Here is a 16,504-nt window from a genome sequence, read left to right on the forward strand (position 1 = left end):
GTGCTATTTTGATAGTGGGCAGGTGCAGGGCAGGAGGCATCTTCGCATGCACCGTGGACAGGGGATTGGCTTGCACGCACAACAGTGGAAGAAGCAGTGGTGTCACCTGCCGACACTGTTCCTGGAGCCTGGGGTTGGGCTCACAAAGTTGAGTGCTTTGCTGCCATGTGCCTCTGTTCATGCTGGTGGCGGTAAGGCTGGTAGTTTTGCTACCCCTGCTGATGCTGGCATGACAGTTGTTGCAAATGGCCTGTTAGGTCTTCCTAAGTCTGGTTATTTTTTAAAGACTCTGCCGATAACACCAAACAGTTGGCCTGGCAACTTCCGTCAGGTTGGTGTTACGGGGAACAGTTGCACGCCTTCTGTCTGCAGCCACCACGCTGCTTCTTCCTGCCTGAAGTGGTGCAACACATACCTCCCCCTGTGTGCTGCTGTCCTCGCTCTGCATGTCCTCCTGCCAGGTTGGGTCTGATACTACATCATCCATCACCTCATCTTCCACGTCCCCACCCTGGTCCTCCTCTTGACTTTCCGGCAATTGTGTCTGATCATTGTCCACCTCTTGTGACCGTGGCTGCTCCAAGATTTGTGCATCGCTACATGGAATAGCATCTTGCCCCGCTTCAAGTGGACTGGGTGAGAGTCTCAAATCTCCAAATAGAAAACTGAACAGCTCTTCGGAGTGTCCTAGTGTGGGATCAGTTGTCTCAGTGATGTGTGCTTGAAAATCACACTTTTACCTATCTGGACTAAAATGGTAAAAATGTTTTTGGTCTTATCAGATGAAATAACTACGTTAAGAGACTGCAAAGAAAAATACAATGTTTTGTCCTAAACTGGCCAAACTTTTAGCATGCACAGATATTAGCTGGCACGGCAATACCACTACGACAAATGTATGCCCTTTTTTTTATTTTTGGGCTAACTAGTGCTGTATATCAGTACTGTGACACCTAGGACAGAAAAGGAAAACCGGCCTAAAACTGGCCATACTTTGAAAGCACACAAATATGAGCTGGCACGGAGATACCACTACTACAAATGTGTTTTTTTTTTTTTGTTTTTTTTTTTCTTTTTTGGGGGGAAGGGGGGAATTACTGCTGTATATAAGTACAGTGACACCAAAGACAAAAAAGAAAACCGTTGTAAACTGGCCAAACTTTGAGCACACACAGATATGAGCTGAGAGAGATACCACACCAAAAAATGTGTGGCCTGTATTCCAATTACGCCTGGGGCTAGCTATATATGGCCAATATAGCCTACAGTTATCAGCAGCAGCACCAGAACGCAGGAAGGGCATGGACTCTCTTGATGTATGCAATGATCTATATACACACATACAGTGCCTGCAGGCCTTGCACTGAAGTATATAGAGCGTCGTACACTACCGTGCCTACCTGACACTGGAACCTATATACTCTGGAATTAGTTCTTAGAAGGACTGTTGGTTTAGCTGAATTTGAGTAGTTTAGGATGGTAGACCCCACACTAACTAATAACACCTCAATTCTGACCTTATCTCATCAGCAGCTCTCCCTACACTATCTCAATCCGGAGCTGAATGTACCAAGCAGGGCGGTGTCTGGGCTCTTATACCCCTGATGATGCTGTGCGGCCAGGCTGTCACTGCACGACCACAACAAAGATGACTGCGGTGTTTCATTGCCTGGCAGACAATCCCTGCATCATGATTGGGCCTGTAATGTCCACCAAAAAAGCTGGGTGGAGACCCGAGTTCCTGCCGAGTAATCACAGAAATGCTCTGTGCTCACGCAGTACCGTGATACTCGGGCGAGTAACGAGTAGTGGCAAGCACGTTCGCTAATCACTACTGCCAAACATAAAAACCCGCTATAAGGCCTCTTTCACATGTCCTGATATTTCCGATACCGGAGATGTCAGTGTCCATGTGTGTAATACATGTGGCAACCGTGTGCCGCACCAGTACCATATGGACGGGCGCTAGGGAAGAACCGTTGCAGTAAGTGCTGTTCCCTGGCGCTGCGTGCTGGACACGGCTCTCATCATTCTCCGCTGCTCTGCCGGCGATCGGCGCTAGCAGGGAAGAATGATGAGCGTTAAATTTAAGTGATAAAAGAGACAGCAGGCTTCGGCTGATGGGTCTATTACTCCCATCAGCCTACCCCTGCTGCTTCTAATAACAGTGACAGCAGGAGCGACTGATGGGTGGTATTCATCAGCCACTGCCTGTGCTATAAATAAATGAAAAAGACGGCGTGGGTTCCCCTGTATTTTCTATAACCAGCCAGGCAAAACTCAGAGCTTGGGGGGGGGGGGGGCTGCAATCCTCAGCTATCAGCTTCAGCAAGGTTGGTTATCAGGAATAGAGGGGTCCCCATGCTGTTTTTTAAATTACTTTAAAAAAATGACGTGGGGTCCCCCCTATTTTTGGAAACCAGCCTTGCTAAAGCTCACATCTGGGGGTTGGTATCCTCAGGCTGGTAAGGGGGCATTGATATAGACCCCCGGCCTAAAAATAGCAGCCCGCAGCTGCCTAGAAAAGGGCACATCTATTAGAAACAACAGTAGTTTCTGCCCACATATGGGGTATCAGCTTACTCAGGACAAATTGGACAACAAATTTTGGGGTCCAATTTCGCCTGTTACCCTTGGAAAAATTAAAAATTGGAGACTCAAATCATTTTTGTGGGGAAAAAAATGATTTTTTTATTTTCACGGCCGGGCGTTATAAACTTTATTGAAACAATTGGTTCAAAGTGCTCACCACACATCTAGATAAGTTCCTTGGGGGATCGAGTTTTCAAAATGGGGTCACTTGTGGGGGGTGTTCACTGTTTAGGCGCATCAGGGGCTCTCCAATCGCGACATGGCATCCGATCTTAATTCCAGACCATTTTGCGTTGAAAAAAGTAAAACGGCACTCCTTCCCTTCAGAGCTCTGCCATGCACTCAAGCAGTGGTTTAACCCCACATATCAGCGCACTCAGGACAAATTGCACAACTTTTGGCGTCCATTTTCTCCTGTTACCCTTGATAATAAAAAAAAAAATTGGATCTGAAGTCAATTTTTTGTGAAAAAATCTTAAATGTTCATTTTTTTTTTTTTTTAAACATTTCAAAAATTCCTGTGAAGCACCTGAAGGGTTAATAAACCTCTTGAACGTGGTTTTGAGCACCTTCAGGGTGCAGTTTTTAGAATGGTGTCACTTTTGGGTATTTTCTATCATATAGACCCCTCAAAATTACTTCAAATGTGATGTGGTCCCTAAAAAAAAAATGGGGTTGTAAAAATGAGAAATCGCTGTTTACCTTATAACCCTTATAACTTCCTAACCAAAAAAAATTGGGTTCCAAAATTGTGCTGATGTAAAGTAAACATGTGGGAAATGTTACTTAAGTATCTTATGTGACATATCTCTGATTTAAGTGCATGAAAATTCGAAGTTGGAAAATTGCTAAATTTTTGCCAAAGTTCCATTTTTTCACAAATAAAAAGTCATATCAAAGAAATTTTACCACTATCATGAAGTACAATATGTAGTGACGACAAAATGTCAGAATCACCGAGATCCAAGGAAGCATTTCAGAGTTATTACCTCATAAAGGGACTATGGTCAGATTTCTAAAAATTGGCATGCAAGCCATCCTTGGGGGATAAAGGAGTAAAAAAAAGAAAGTACACTAATTAGATGCCAAATACTTTGCTAATATCGCCGCAACAGAGTGGCAAAGCAAAAACAAACAAACAAGTCTTTTACTCTGTTCTGCTGCCACAATTACTTTCGGTGAAAGGTCTTCTTAACTTCTATATTGCATTCTATTTTGCAGGTGGTTCGACCCTTTTTATTGAGACATCACTACGCCGACCCCTAGACAAAGATAATAAAGATGGTTCCTTAGAAGTAACAGGCCAGCTTGGAGATGTTATGAAAGAGAGTGCTAAGATTGCTTACACGTTTGCACGTGCCTTTCTGATGAAGAAACACCCAGCTAATGGATTTTTAGTGACATCACACATACATTTGCATGTGCCAGAGGTGAGAGTTCTTGCTTTATCTTATTGTAGTTTAAGGCACAGCCTTATCAATTTTTTTTTTAAAATTTTTCATTAAGATAACCATTAACCTCTTAACGACCGCCGATATGCCTTTTAACAGCAGCAATTAAGGATACTTAAGCCACAGCGCCGTTAATTAACGCCACTGAGGAAAAAGTGTGTAGCGCCACCCCCCCCCAGCTGCCGGGGCTAGCCAAGACTCCAGAGAACTTGAATCGGGTCTGTTTTTACCGACCCCGGGGTTGTGATCGTCGTTATTAATGGTATAATTAAGACTGTGGAGACCTGTGTGTCGTAACCAGTGCCTTCCCCCCTCCCTCCAAGCCCGTAATGAAACGCACACAGTCCTAGGTGGGTTGAGCAGGTCGGTCACAGTTTATTAATTACATAAGCAGAGAAGGCAATTACATTTTGTAGCGGGCGGCTCGCGCCGAGCTCCTGTCCACAATCTACAGGCGAGTTGGCCCAACGAGCCGTTACAAACCTTTGCCCTCCTCTGCTTCTTCTGCTGTGACTTAGTAAAGTTAGCAATAGTTAGTTATACAGTATATACACATTATTACAAATATTCCCAAAAAAAAAAAATTATGGATACAACAATATCACCTCATTAACTCCAGATACAATGCAATAGCACATAATTCTTCTAGCTAATTATAGCGGAAAGAAACAACGAGTATTTAGGAAAAAATATGTAAACAATTTTATTGAAATATATTAAAAATATATACACAATAAGCAGAGTTTCCCACTATGCAGGCTAACACGGGGGTTAATCCAAAATAAACAGTACAGATAGTTTTGAATAGCTGAAACCATATATTGTCAGCATACAAGCGTCCTAAAGTGTTCAATACTGACATATAAAATGCAGATTTTTAACTTTATAAATAGACTCACTACATAATCAGACCAAGATTAAAGTGCAAAGAGTGCTTTTATAGTGCAAATAAGGCTGATTAGTACACTGACAATAGAGTATCATGCAATCTTCCAGTGCTAATAAATATATGCGATACAAACTGGATACTACAATTAGATAAGCCCACTACAGGTGGACAATTATATACTGCTGCCAGTGCTTAAACCGCGACCCAAATAGTGACGCCTGTAATTAAACTATGCGCTGTACTTACATCTAATGTATAATCAAGGATTCCCCAGGCCTTCCGCCCCAACGCGCATTTCACCGCTTCTTCCTCAGGAGGCGTGGCCTACAGCGGCCTCGGTGTTAGTATTTATAGGAAATGATGTCAAGAATGCTAACAAGTAATCAAAACTGGGTCAAATAGCACCATATATACTTTTTTGTAATATAATTTACATCTATCCACCAGTTAGTATAGCCATTCACCCTCATTAACCACTATAAGGGAGGGTGGGACAAAAGCTTCCAGGTGTCCACCAGGGAAAAAAGGACTTTACTGAACCCCTGTAGGTGTGGCAGTAGGACCCTTCCTCTTTAAGAACCATTGGCCGGCTGGGGTATTCCCATTAGTGCATCACCAAGGGGATTGGTGCGAGGGGGGGAAACTGGGTACCGACAGTATTTTGTTGGCCTGGTCATATTATTGTGATTTGGGATAATACAATATATTTTTAATATCTTTGCAATTTTGCTGTTATGCTGTGATAAAATCATGTATATCCCTTTGGTCCATTCACCCTTTGTGTGCCCCATTTTTGCTCATGTGCTTTCTATGGTTATTTGACTTTTATCCCACCATTTCCTTCATTTCTGATATACGTTAAAATTAATTTTGTATTTTCATATCTAATTGTATTGTATTGGACTTTTTTGATCGAAGTCACTAGTGCGACCACACTTGGAATACTGTGTACAGTTCTGGTCTCCGGTGTATAAGAAAGACATAGCTGAACTGGAGTGGGTGCAGAGAAGAGCGACCAAGGTTATTAGAGAACTGGGGGGTCTGCAATACCAAGACAGGTTATTTCACTTGGGGTTATTTAGTTTGGAAAATCGAAGGCTTCGGGGTGATCTTATTACAATGTATAAATATATGCGGGGACAATACAAAGACCTTTCTAATGATCTTTTTACTCTTAGACCTGTGACTGGGACAAGGGGGCATCCTCTACGTCTGGAGGAAAGAAGGTTTAAGCATACTCACGGGCGCGGATTCTTTACTGTAAGAGCAGTGAGACTATGCAACTCTCTGCCATATGATGTAATGAGTGATTCCCAACTAAAATTTAAGAAGTGACTGGATGCCTTTCTTGAAAAGTATAATATTACAGGGTATATACACTAGTTTCCTTAATATTGCGTTGATCCAGGGAGCTAGTCTGATTGCCATATGTGGAGTCGGGAAGGATTTTTTTTCCCCAATGTGAAGCTTACTGTTTGCCACATGGTTTTTTTTTGCCTTCCTCTGGATCAACATGTTAGGGCAAGTTAGGATAGGATATGGGTTGAACTAGATGGACTTAAAGTCTTCCTTCAACCTTAATTACTATGTTACTATGTTATGTTACTATGCTTCTTTTCTCTTTATATGCAATATATTTTTTGTGATGGTCCCATTATATCCACCTATAGACCCATTTCATAGTGCTATACTTTAGTGCATCTTTTTCATCTTTAATTTATTATTAAATGGGTATTGCTTCCATGAAATTATTATAGTATTTTATTGTTGTTACATGGGCTCCACAGTCAGAGGCACGCTCCTTATGCAGTACCACGCCTGCCAGCCTGTGGAGACCTGTGTGTCGTAACCAGTGCTTCCCCCCCTCCCTCTAATCCCGTATTGAAACACACTCAGTCCTAGGTGTTTTGAACAAGTCGGTCACAGTTTATTAATTACATAAGCAGAGAAAGACAATTACATTTCGTAGCAGATGGCTCACGCCGAGCTCCTGTCCATGATCAACAGGCTAGTTGGCCCAGCGAGCAGTTAAGAACCTTTGCCCTCCTCCGCTTCTTCTGCCACGGAGGATCCCGTGTATAACCTACACGTGACTCCAACCCCCACCTATCAGCGTTACGGCCTGTTTTCTCACAAATTTTCCCATCCGGGCGTTGAATTTCCTCCTTGTGTGCTCTATGGCTTTTTTATCTCTTGCGCCATGCCAAACGGCCCGTGGTATCATCTCTGACCACAACAGTATCATATTTGTGAATAAACAGCTGAACCATTCCATATCCGTTGTCATCCATTTATACAGATTAGCCACCTTTTGCTTGCCTAGATCATTGCCACTGGCGTGTAACACCATTATCACCGGGCGTTTTGCCCTTCTTGAAATGTCAACCATCTCTGTGAACACCTGTTTCCATTGGAGGCCTCTGATACCCCTCCAGTTAACTTCTAGGCCCAGGAGGCCCAGAATTCTTCCTCCCGGATGCAGTTTATCCCTTTTTTCCGCCCAATAGACATAGGAATGTCCTACAACCCAAACTTCAAGTCCTGTAAGAGATAACATATGTTAATTCAGCAAACCAGGTCTTATGTATCTGGTGAAGCATGCGGATTTCCATCGACCCATTCTCTGCACCTCGGCCTCTGACACTCCTGCCCTAGCTGCTTCTGTGACTGCCCCGATTCGGAACGAATGTGTCCCATACTCCTTTGGATTAGCGCCGTTTTTTTCCAAGCACAGCTTGAAAATTGCCTAGAATTGGTACTTGGTCAGAGGGGACCGTCTGTATGAGTGAAGAAAGATCTACTTGCATGTTTTATTACGGCGCATCTTTCGACGATTTTTAGCAGGCAAACTGGGCGATCTGTAGTGTTAACAAGGACCCATGCTCCCCTAGCGGTGGGATCGCACTTGGATTTCCTCACCCGAATGTGCAGAGCGTTGCTGCATATGACTATGTCCTCATTAATTAGACCTCCTTCCAACGCATTTTTTGACCGTGGTAGTAATTCGCTAATGCGCAGTGCTCCAAAAAAGGCGATTGCAAAAGCTGCAGATATGAGGACCACCTCGTATTGCGATTTGCAGACTGACGGGGATATCGAAATAATGTCATGTAATAATTTCAGCATTCTTGGCTTGGTTGAAGCCTTTTCCATCCTTGAATGACTTGCTTAATGAAAAAGAACTTTGCTATGTCTGCCCATCCCATTAGTGGAAAGAAAAAGGCTAACCCCGATAATTTCCGTTGCGCTGATGTCCCTGACGACACACCTTCCTTCAGCCTTACTAGAAATTCCGCCGTCACCGCGACTCGTGTTCGGTTGCATTTATCAACTTGCCTACCCTGAATTAATGAGAACCACTCCTCCCAAGCCTTACCATAGACCTGCCAGGTTGCCGGCAACACGAAGGCACGGCCACTATCCCACAGGGATAGTGGACATTGAATACCCCGGGGTTGCGCTTTGGGATGCTAGATTCTGAAAGCCTGCCAATCGGAATATAACAATGAGTTAATGATTTTGTCGTCTACTTCCGCCTCAACGGTGGCTCTACACCAAATATTGTTTTCTAGGCATAGCAGCGCTAGCCAATGTAATAGAGCAAGTATGGGCAGGGATGAAGATGACATGTGGTTTAGACTCCTTGCTGTTTTCGTATTTTTTGTTTGGAAACAAATGTTATTTTTCAACTGATTAGCCCATATCTCAACAGCCGCCACAATTGCAAACTTCATAGGGCTGGGTCGCGCCCCAAGTTTGATGTGGTCCATAGCTCCGGCCATTCATTTTTGCACCATTGATTTTTGTAGATTCCTGCAAAACCTTCTTTTTGCTCCATCCTATTGCCAGACCTAAATCCTTGCTTGCAGTCTCTCTAGCCATGACACATGTGTGACCGTTGTACGATTGCAGGAACGTCTGCCATACTAGTAAATCTGCTTTTAACGCGTGAGTGAGCCTATTTATGAGATGCGCCTTTTGTTGCCAGCGATAGTTTGCGCGAGAATGCCCTGCCAACCGGCATTACACGGCAGGCGAACGTCCGTAGACCCAATAATGCTTGCATTTGCTGTAGGGTTACTTTGTAAACTCTGCGGAAGCCTTCCAACATCTGCCTTATTTTTTGTATTTTATCCGCCGGTAAACAGAAAACCATTGAATTGGTGTGTGTTTCGATGCCTAAGAAAGGAAATGTATTGCATGGTCCCTCTGTTTTTTCGGGTGATAATGGTACGCCGAATTGCTGTGAGATTGCTTTGAATTTCTCTAGTGAGTAGGAGCAGAGTTTAGAATTTCTGGGGCCGACGAACAAAAAATCATCAAGGTAGTGAACTAGGGATTTACTGCCTGTTTCGTACCGAACTACCCAATCCAAGAAGGTACTGAATAACTTGACATAGTGACATGAGATGGAACATCCCATTGGTAAGCACATATCAAAATAATAGTTCTGGTCCACTTTGCAGCCCAGTAGATGGAAACATTTGGGGTGCACAAGTAGTAAACGGAATGCCGATTCTATGTCGGATTTAGCCAGCAGGGCGCCGGGTCCGGCTGCCCGGACTAGTTCTATCGCCTTATTGAACGATGCGTATGTGACAGAAGCTTCTTCTGGAGACATAGTGTCATTAACCGATTCGCCCTTTGGGTGAGACAGATGATGGATTAGGCAATATTTACCGGGTTCCTTTTTTGGAATAATGCCTAATGGCGATATTTTGAAATTTTTGAAGGGTAGCGACTGAAAGGAACCTGCTACTCTACCTAATTCCACCTCCTTTTGTATTTTTTGTCTTAGGATTTCGGGGAATTCACAAGCAGATTTTAGCTTATCAGATAGGGTTGGCGTTCTTGTCAACTTGAAAGGGATAAAAATAAATGTCCGTAAAGCCAGATTGAAGTTGCTGTGCAGCTTTTTTATTGCGGTTGAAATCTAGCCAGGGGCCCATCGTGATTATGCTCACTGGGGTTCTGACTTGTAGGAGCTTTGTATGACTGCCAAGTGCACCTTGATGCTGGGTGTCCCAGACCGCAAGATGAGCAATCGTGTCTGAATTTGCATAGCGCGTGGAAACGGCAGTTTCCCTCGTTAAATAGCCAGCAGGCCCCAGGTTTTCGTACGACCACTGAGTGTTGGCCTGCGGCTGCGGAGTAATTAGTGGTCGTAGCTGAAAAGGGGGCTGCTTCTGCGACAGCATCAGATGCAACCACATGTCTGTTGCTTTAACTCCCCAGCCTAGGTCAGGCTGTAGGGTCAGCCGCCTGCGAAACTCCTCGTCATACTGCCGCCAGGCTGAACCGCCATGCGTTTTGTATGAACTATATATCATGTCCTGATAATTCAGAGCATCGTTCCGGATGCTTCTGGCCCATAATGCAGCCCAATACTGCGAAGGCCTGAAGCCAGTTATTCATAGTTAATGCTATTTTTGATCTGTTCCTATCATATCCCCGTTCGTTAGCTTTATCCACCGTTTGTTGGTCAGCTGATAACAGCGACCGTATGTCAACATAATCGGTGTTTCAGATTTTTTGCCTAGTCTCCTGATCTATGTGAGCGCCTAGTTGGCTGATCCTGCAGAAAAAGGCGTCTTTGTGTAGACTCGCTGACTGTATTGTTGTAGTGTTCACTGCTGTATCGCTCAGATGTGATAGGTGTAGAATTATGTCCTTTATCGCTGAGGTTAGCTCCCTTTCTTTTAAGTTACCCCCGTAGCATAACAGTTCCTCGCTACTTTTGAAACACTCACCGCTCTGTGACTCTGGAGGAGTGTTCACCGATCCTGGAGGAACCTCGGCTCCTGATGTTCACGGGGCAATGTCACAGGATGGGGAAACTCTGGCTCCTGCTAACGCGATGGACTGGCCGATGCGTTGACTGGAAACCAAAGAAGCTTGAGATGCGCATTCCAGGTTGTTAGCCAACGATGGAGCACATGATGGAATGTCGTGCGCTCGAGCCTGATTACAACCATGTGATGGCGGAATTATGGCTCTGTCTTGTGCGACTGCATGGCAGCTGGCGTGGCTGGAAGCCGTTGGGGGATGGTTTTCCCCGGCTGATGGCCTTGGAGGGTGAGTGTGACTTAGTGCGTTTGTCGCGTAACCGATATCTGGATGCTGCGATGTCGGACCCTTCAGATGTGGCTGATGAAAGCCATCCCGAGGCCCGCGATCTGCGGCAGCTCCTATCCGAGCTGCGTCTGCGTTGGTACCTAGAGAGGCGTTTTGAGGGATAGAAGAATGGTGACGGGAGTTGCTGGAGGTAGATTGGAAGGACGTGTGGCATCTACGCCTGCTTCCAACGTTACTATACTGCTTGTATACTGCATGTTACTAGGGCCAGGGTTACTAGTGGGGAACCACAGGGTTCTGTTTTGGGCCCCCTACTATTTAATATATTTATTAATGATCTAGTGGATGGCTTAGACAGTAAAATATCAGTATTTGCAGATGATGCAAAACTATGTAAGGTAGTTAACACAAAGAAGGACAGTTTGCAACTACAGACAGATTTGAGTAAATTGGAGAATTGGGCTGAAAAATGGCAAATGAGGTTTAACACAAATAAGTGTAAGGTTATGCACATGGGAAGGAGAAACAGATGCTATAATTACTTACTAAATGGGAAACTGCTGGGGAAATCAGACATGGAAAAAGACTTAGGCATCTTAGTCAATAAGAAGCTAAATTGGAGTGCCCAGTGTCAGGCAGCTGCCACCAAAGCAAATAGGGTCATGGGATGCATTAGAAGATGTCTGGGGACCTCTATGTTTTTACCTTCCTTACCAGACCATTTTTTTCAATTCTGACCATGAGGTCATGACGCTGGAGCGCTTCAATGCATCCCACTGATTTTGCGAGGAAGTTATAAAGGTTAAAAGTTGACCTGCGATTTCTCATTTTTACAACTAAACTTACAAAACCATATTTTCCAGTTCACCACCTGACAGCACCATGGAGGACGTACTTTTTGTCCTCATTGGGACAGGAAACAAGAGGTTAAAAGGACCCTCCCCTTACCACCTTTCAGTGTTTTTCCTGTCCCACGGAGGATAGGAATGACGAGAGGAGCACCTATCCCTGACCATACCGGGCAGATCAACTAGGATCGGGGGGCCCTGCATTTCATTTCCTGCCGCCAAGCGATCTCCGGCTGACACCCCTCCTGAAGTGTCTCTCAGCCTACCTCAGTGTAATGCTGCTCTTGAGGTTCGAGCAGCTTTCCCCTGCCTCGGGGCTCTCTTCTCAGGACGCACTGCCTCCAGGCTTCCTCCCCACACTGCGGGCATTCCAGCGGGAGTGCCCCATGCGCACTTCCGGCCACGTCCCCCCGGTGCTTCCGGGTCGCGTCCGGCATCAGTGCACCGCCTCCAGCACGCAGTGGCCGGGCGGTCTTCCTGCCACCTCCTCCCCGCGTTTGCAGGCAGCGTGCGTTCCAGTGTGTGCTCCAGCGGGCGATCCCCAGGCACACTTCCATGAGGTCTGTACGGTGAAAATAGAGAGGAACAAGCCTCCTTAATGACCAATGTGAGAACCATCATAAGGCAGGAGGTCCAGGCTTCTGTCTCGGGCCTGGGATTTATCCAGACCACACAGTCGGAACCTCAGGGTGCTTGGAAGAGACAGCGGGAATCTGACCTATCCTTGGAAGACGATGTATCAGAGGGTTCTGACCAGGAATAGGGGGAAACCTTATCAACCCACCGGAAAGGGGAAAGCGGTACCTCTTTTTGTCCGAGGACACAGACGAACTCCTCCGATCAGTGCGTGATACGATGCAAGTAGAGGAAACCCCGAAAGCCCGCTCTATTCAGGACGAGATGTTCGGCGGTCGACGTTCTCGGATGACTAGTGATCCCTGTGAACGCCCACATCTGCTCCATGATCCTGGAGGAATTGGAAGACATCAAAGAGACTGGTGATCCCAAGAGACTTCAGACTGCATCTGCCTTTTGATGCCGATGATGTCCGGACCTGGGAGGATGTGCCCAAGATATATGTTCCTGTGGCCAGGGTGGCGCAAAGGACTGCTATCCCATTCGAGGACTCTTCCAGCCTGAAGGAGCCTATGGATCGGAAAGTAGATGGACGTCTGAAGATAACCTGGGAGACTTCAGCAGCTATAATACGGGCCAATATTGCCGCAACATCAGTGGCCCACTCTGCACCTATGGGTGGATGATTTGGAAGAGCATTTAAGGACCAAGACTCCCAGAGACACTATTCTGAAATCCCTGCCTCTCGTAAAGTTAGTGACCGGTTTCATGGCTGACGCATTGGCTTAATGAGTATGATTCGCAGCCATGAACGGGTCATTATTCAACGCAGCTAGAAGGGCTATTTGGCTAAAGACCTGGTCAGGAGACACCCAATCTAAGAATAATCTTTGCGCCATTCCCTTCTCGGGGTAAGGTGTTTGGGCCCATTCTAGACTACATTCTTGAAAAAGCCTCAGATAAAAAGAAAGTGTTCCCAGAAGATAGGTCAAAGAAATTCAAGCCCTTTCGTAGGCCCCGGCCTAGTCAGAAGTCAGACTACAAGGAGAAAGGGTAGATGGAGTTGCCCCAAAGGAGGGAAGGGTAGAGAATCCATCTTTTCAGGCTTACCTAGAAAATGACGCCGTCATAATAGGGGGTCGGCTAAAGGGGTTCCCGGGAGCCTGGGGAGAAGTAGGTCAAAATCCATGAGTTTTGCAGACCGTCTTCCAGGGTTACAGGATACAGTTTACCCGTCTACCTCCTGAGAGGTTTGTAATAACCAACCCCTGACTTCCCTCAACCTGCTCAATGTGGTCGGACATTCAGGACCTCCTGAGAATTAGGGCTATAGTCCGGTTCTCGCTCAGGAGAGGGGCAAGCCTCTAAACAAAAAAGCTTTCAGGGGAAACCAGAACAATAATAAATCTTAAGCCGCTAAACAAATGTCAGGTACAAGAGATTCAAGATGGAGTCCATAAGGTCCACAATATACCTAATAGACAAGGATATGGTGATGTGCACTTTGGATTTGAAAAGTGCATACTATTACGTCCTGATCCACTTGTATGCGGCGCTGTTCACACTATGGCCATGCACAGCATCCAGGCCAGCCTAGTAGTGACACCCTTCTATTAGCTCAGGCGGGCTGCCCAGCGCCATCAAAATGCATGCCATGTGAACAGACACCGCAGTTTAGAAGACCAAATGGGCCCAACTGCACCCTGAATAAAAAGTGCAAAAAACACATTAAAAAATGTGGAGTATTAGCTGATATTTTGACCAAAATACGTGAGCCCGTAACCTATGCCAAAGGTCTCCATGTTTACGGGTACCTAACACTAAATCCTAACACTGAAATAGCACAGAAAGAGGACTTAAAAATCCTCCAATAATTCAGGAATTATTTTTTTTTTTTTTTTTTTTTATACCGTTCCATGTGTGGTAAAATTGATAAGGCAGTTGTAATCTTCGGGTCAGTACAATTACAGTTCATTATTTTTTTATGTTTGGAGCTTTTAAGCAGTAAAAAATATTTTATACTTCTGTTTCCCAGGACATCCCTCATGACAGCACGTCAGGTCAGAGAATGTACTTAAAAGAAGTTGGAAATCCTCAGCAGCTAATATAACTGCCTACTCCGTGGCTAGGTCTGTGTGCATATGGATTGACGAGTTCACAATCCAGCTAAAAACAAATACCCCCAGAGAGATCATCGTAGACTCCCTCCTTATGTTAAAGATGGCAACACAGTTTATGGCAGATGCCTCAGCTGAGTCCGTAAGGTTTGTAGCTAGGAGCAGTTTATTGTCTAACTCCGTACGACGGGCCATCTAGCTCAAGACATTGTGTGGGATAGCCATTTGAAGAGCAAACTCTGTTCAATACAGTTTTCAGGCACATGTCTTTATTCCTCTACCAGATGACTTCTTAGAGGAAAAATCTCAAAGATATCATCCTTTCATATTCCACTTATTTCATATCAGTCCCATAAACAGGACTACAAGGTGAAAGAAGACTGGAAGGTGGAGGTAAAAGTAGATCCACCCGGTTTTCTTCTGGCCTATTGGGAAGACCCTGACCCCAGAAAGGTGGAGGGGAGACAGCAGTTTTTCCTGATGCAATGGCAGACTGTCACAGACAACGAATGGATACTGTGAACCCTAGAGGAAGGACACCAAATAGATTTTTCCCACCTACCCTCTGAACAATTTCATATCACCAGAAATCCATCCACTTCTGCTTCAGAAAGACTCTGGGGGATACCAGGCATCTCCTAATATCAGGGGCCGTCTGTCCAGTACCTTTTGCGGAAATATGTCAGGGTGACTATTCTAGACTCTTTTCAATAAAAAAAAGCCTTCGGGCAAATAACCCAAACCATTGTACATCTGAAGCCCCTAAATCAATGGGTGAGGTAGAGTAGGTTCAAAATGGAGATAGTAAAATCATGTATCCCACTAATATTGAGAGATTCAGCTATGTGTACACTAGATTTAAGAGACTAAATTAGGTTCGTGCACACTGGCCTCTCATAACTGATGAGTAATAGTCAATGTTGAAATTTTTAATATTTGGACCAAGAATTCAAAAGGTTATAATGAGTAATTGCACTATACCCGATAAGATGATAGCACCAGGCCCAAGATGGCTTAGGCTAGGTTCACATTGCATTAGGGCATCCGTTTAACGGATCCGTTAAACGGATGCGCTAACGCTGATGTCATTTTTGACATCTTTTGTGCCCTAGCGCTAACAGTATGCGCTAACGCATGGTAGCGCTCCGTTACCATGCGCTAGCCCATACAGGTGTGTGCAAAGCGAACGGGTACGTTCGCTGTGCGTTACTCCCGACGCACCCAAAAACGCTGCATACCGCGTTCGAGGATGCGTCATGAATTAACGCATCATCGCTAACGCATGCCGATTTTGGCATGCGTTAGGATGTGCTTCATTCATTGCAGGCAATGGGTGCATTAACGCATCCGTTATATTGCGTTAGTGCCGCTATGTAACAGATCCGTCAGCGCATTGCCCCTTAACGCAAGGTGAACACAGCCTTATATGAAGAAAGTAGTAGGAAATTAATAAGAAATTAATATTCTCGAAGGGTTACCTGCAAAATAAGGAACCTATAAAAAGGAGTGGGAGGTTAATAGAAGGAAGCAATAACCAGCTCGTACTGCAGACCACCTATAGGAAAGAAAGCAGGCACTGCATGAACACCAAAGTAAGGGGTAATGTTAAGTAAACACAGAGCAGGCTTCCCACAGTGTGTAACTTCCCTCACAATAAGTCTGGAGTACCAGAAATAGAAGTCTGGTGGCTCTGGCTGACGGGATGATGTGGGATATTAGTGGTAGTAGTCCAGTGGCTCTGGCTGACAGGATGATGTTGGACATTAGGAGTAGTAGTCTGGTGGCTCTGGCTGACGAGATGATGTGGGATAATAATGGTAGTAGTCCGGTGGCTCTGGATGACAAGATGATGTGGAATATTAGTGAGTGTGGCTATGCTGAGTGGGCAGGGCTATACCCTCAGCTTTATGTATAGATATAATCATTATAATTTGTTATAATTAACCACAGTTAGTT

General features: G+C 45.0%; 1 protein-coding gene across 5 annotated transcripts in view; it reads left to right on the plus strand.

Annotated features, from left to right (window-relative positions):
- LONP1 (lon peptidase 1, mitochondrial) overlaps window positions 1-16,504 on the plus strand; it is a 571,467-nt gene that overhangs the window by 415,100 nt on the left and 139,863 nt on the right. For all 5 annotated transcript variants that reach the window (XM_073586323.1, XM_073586320.1, XM_073586321.1 and 2 more), the window contains one exon: window positions 3,814-4,022. In XM_073586323.1, coding sequence (XP_073442424.1) covers window positions 3,814-4,022 — 209 coding nt within the window. The remainder of the gene's footprint in view (window positions 1-3,813; window positions 4,023-16,504) is intronic.

This window comes from Dendrobates tinctorius, unplaced genomic scaffold (assembly GCF_039654945.1).
Source record: "Dendrobates tinctorius isolate UK_male_01 unplaced genomic scaffold, ASM3965494v1 ptg000092l, whole genome shotgun sequence".
Taxonomy (NCBI): Eukaryota; Metazoa; Chordata; class Amphibia; order Anura; family Dendrobatidae; genus Dendrobates; species Dendrobates tinctorius.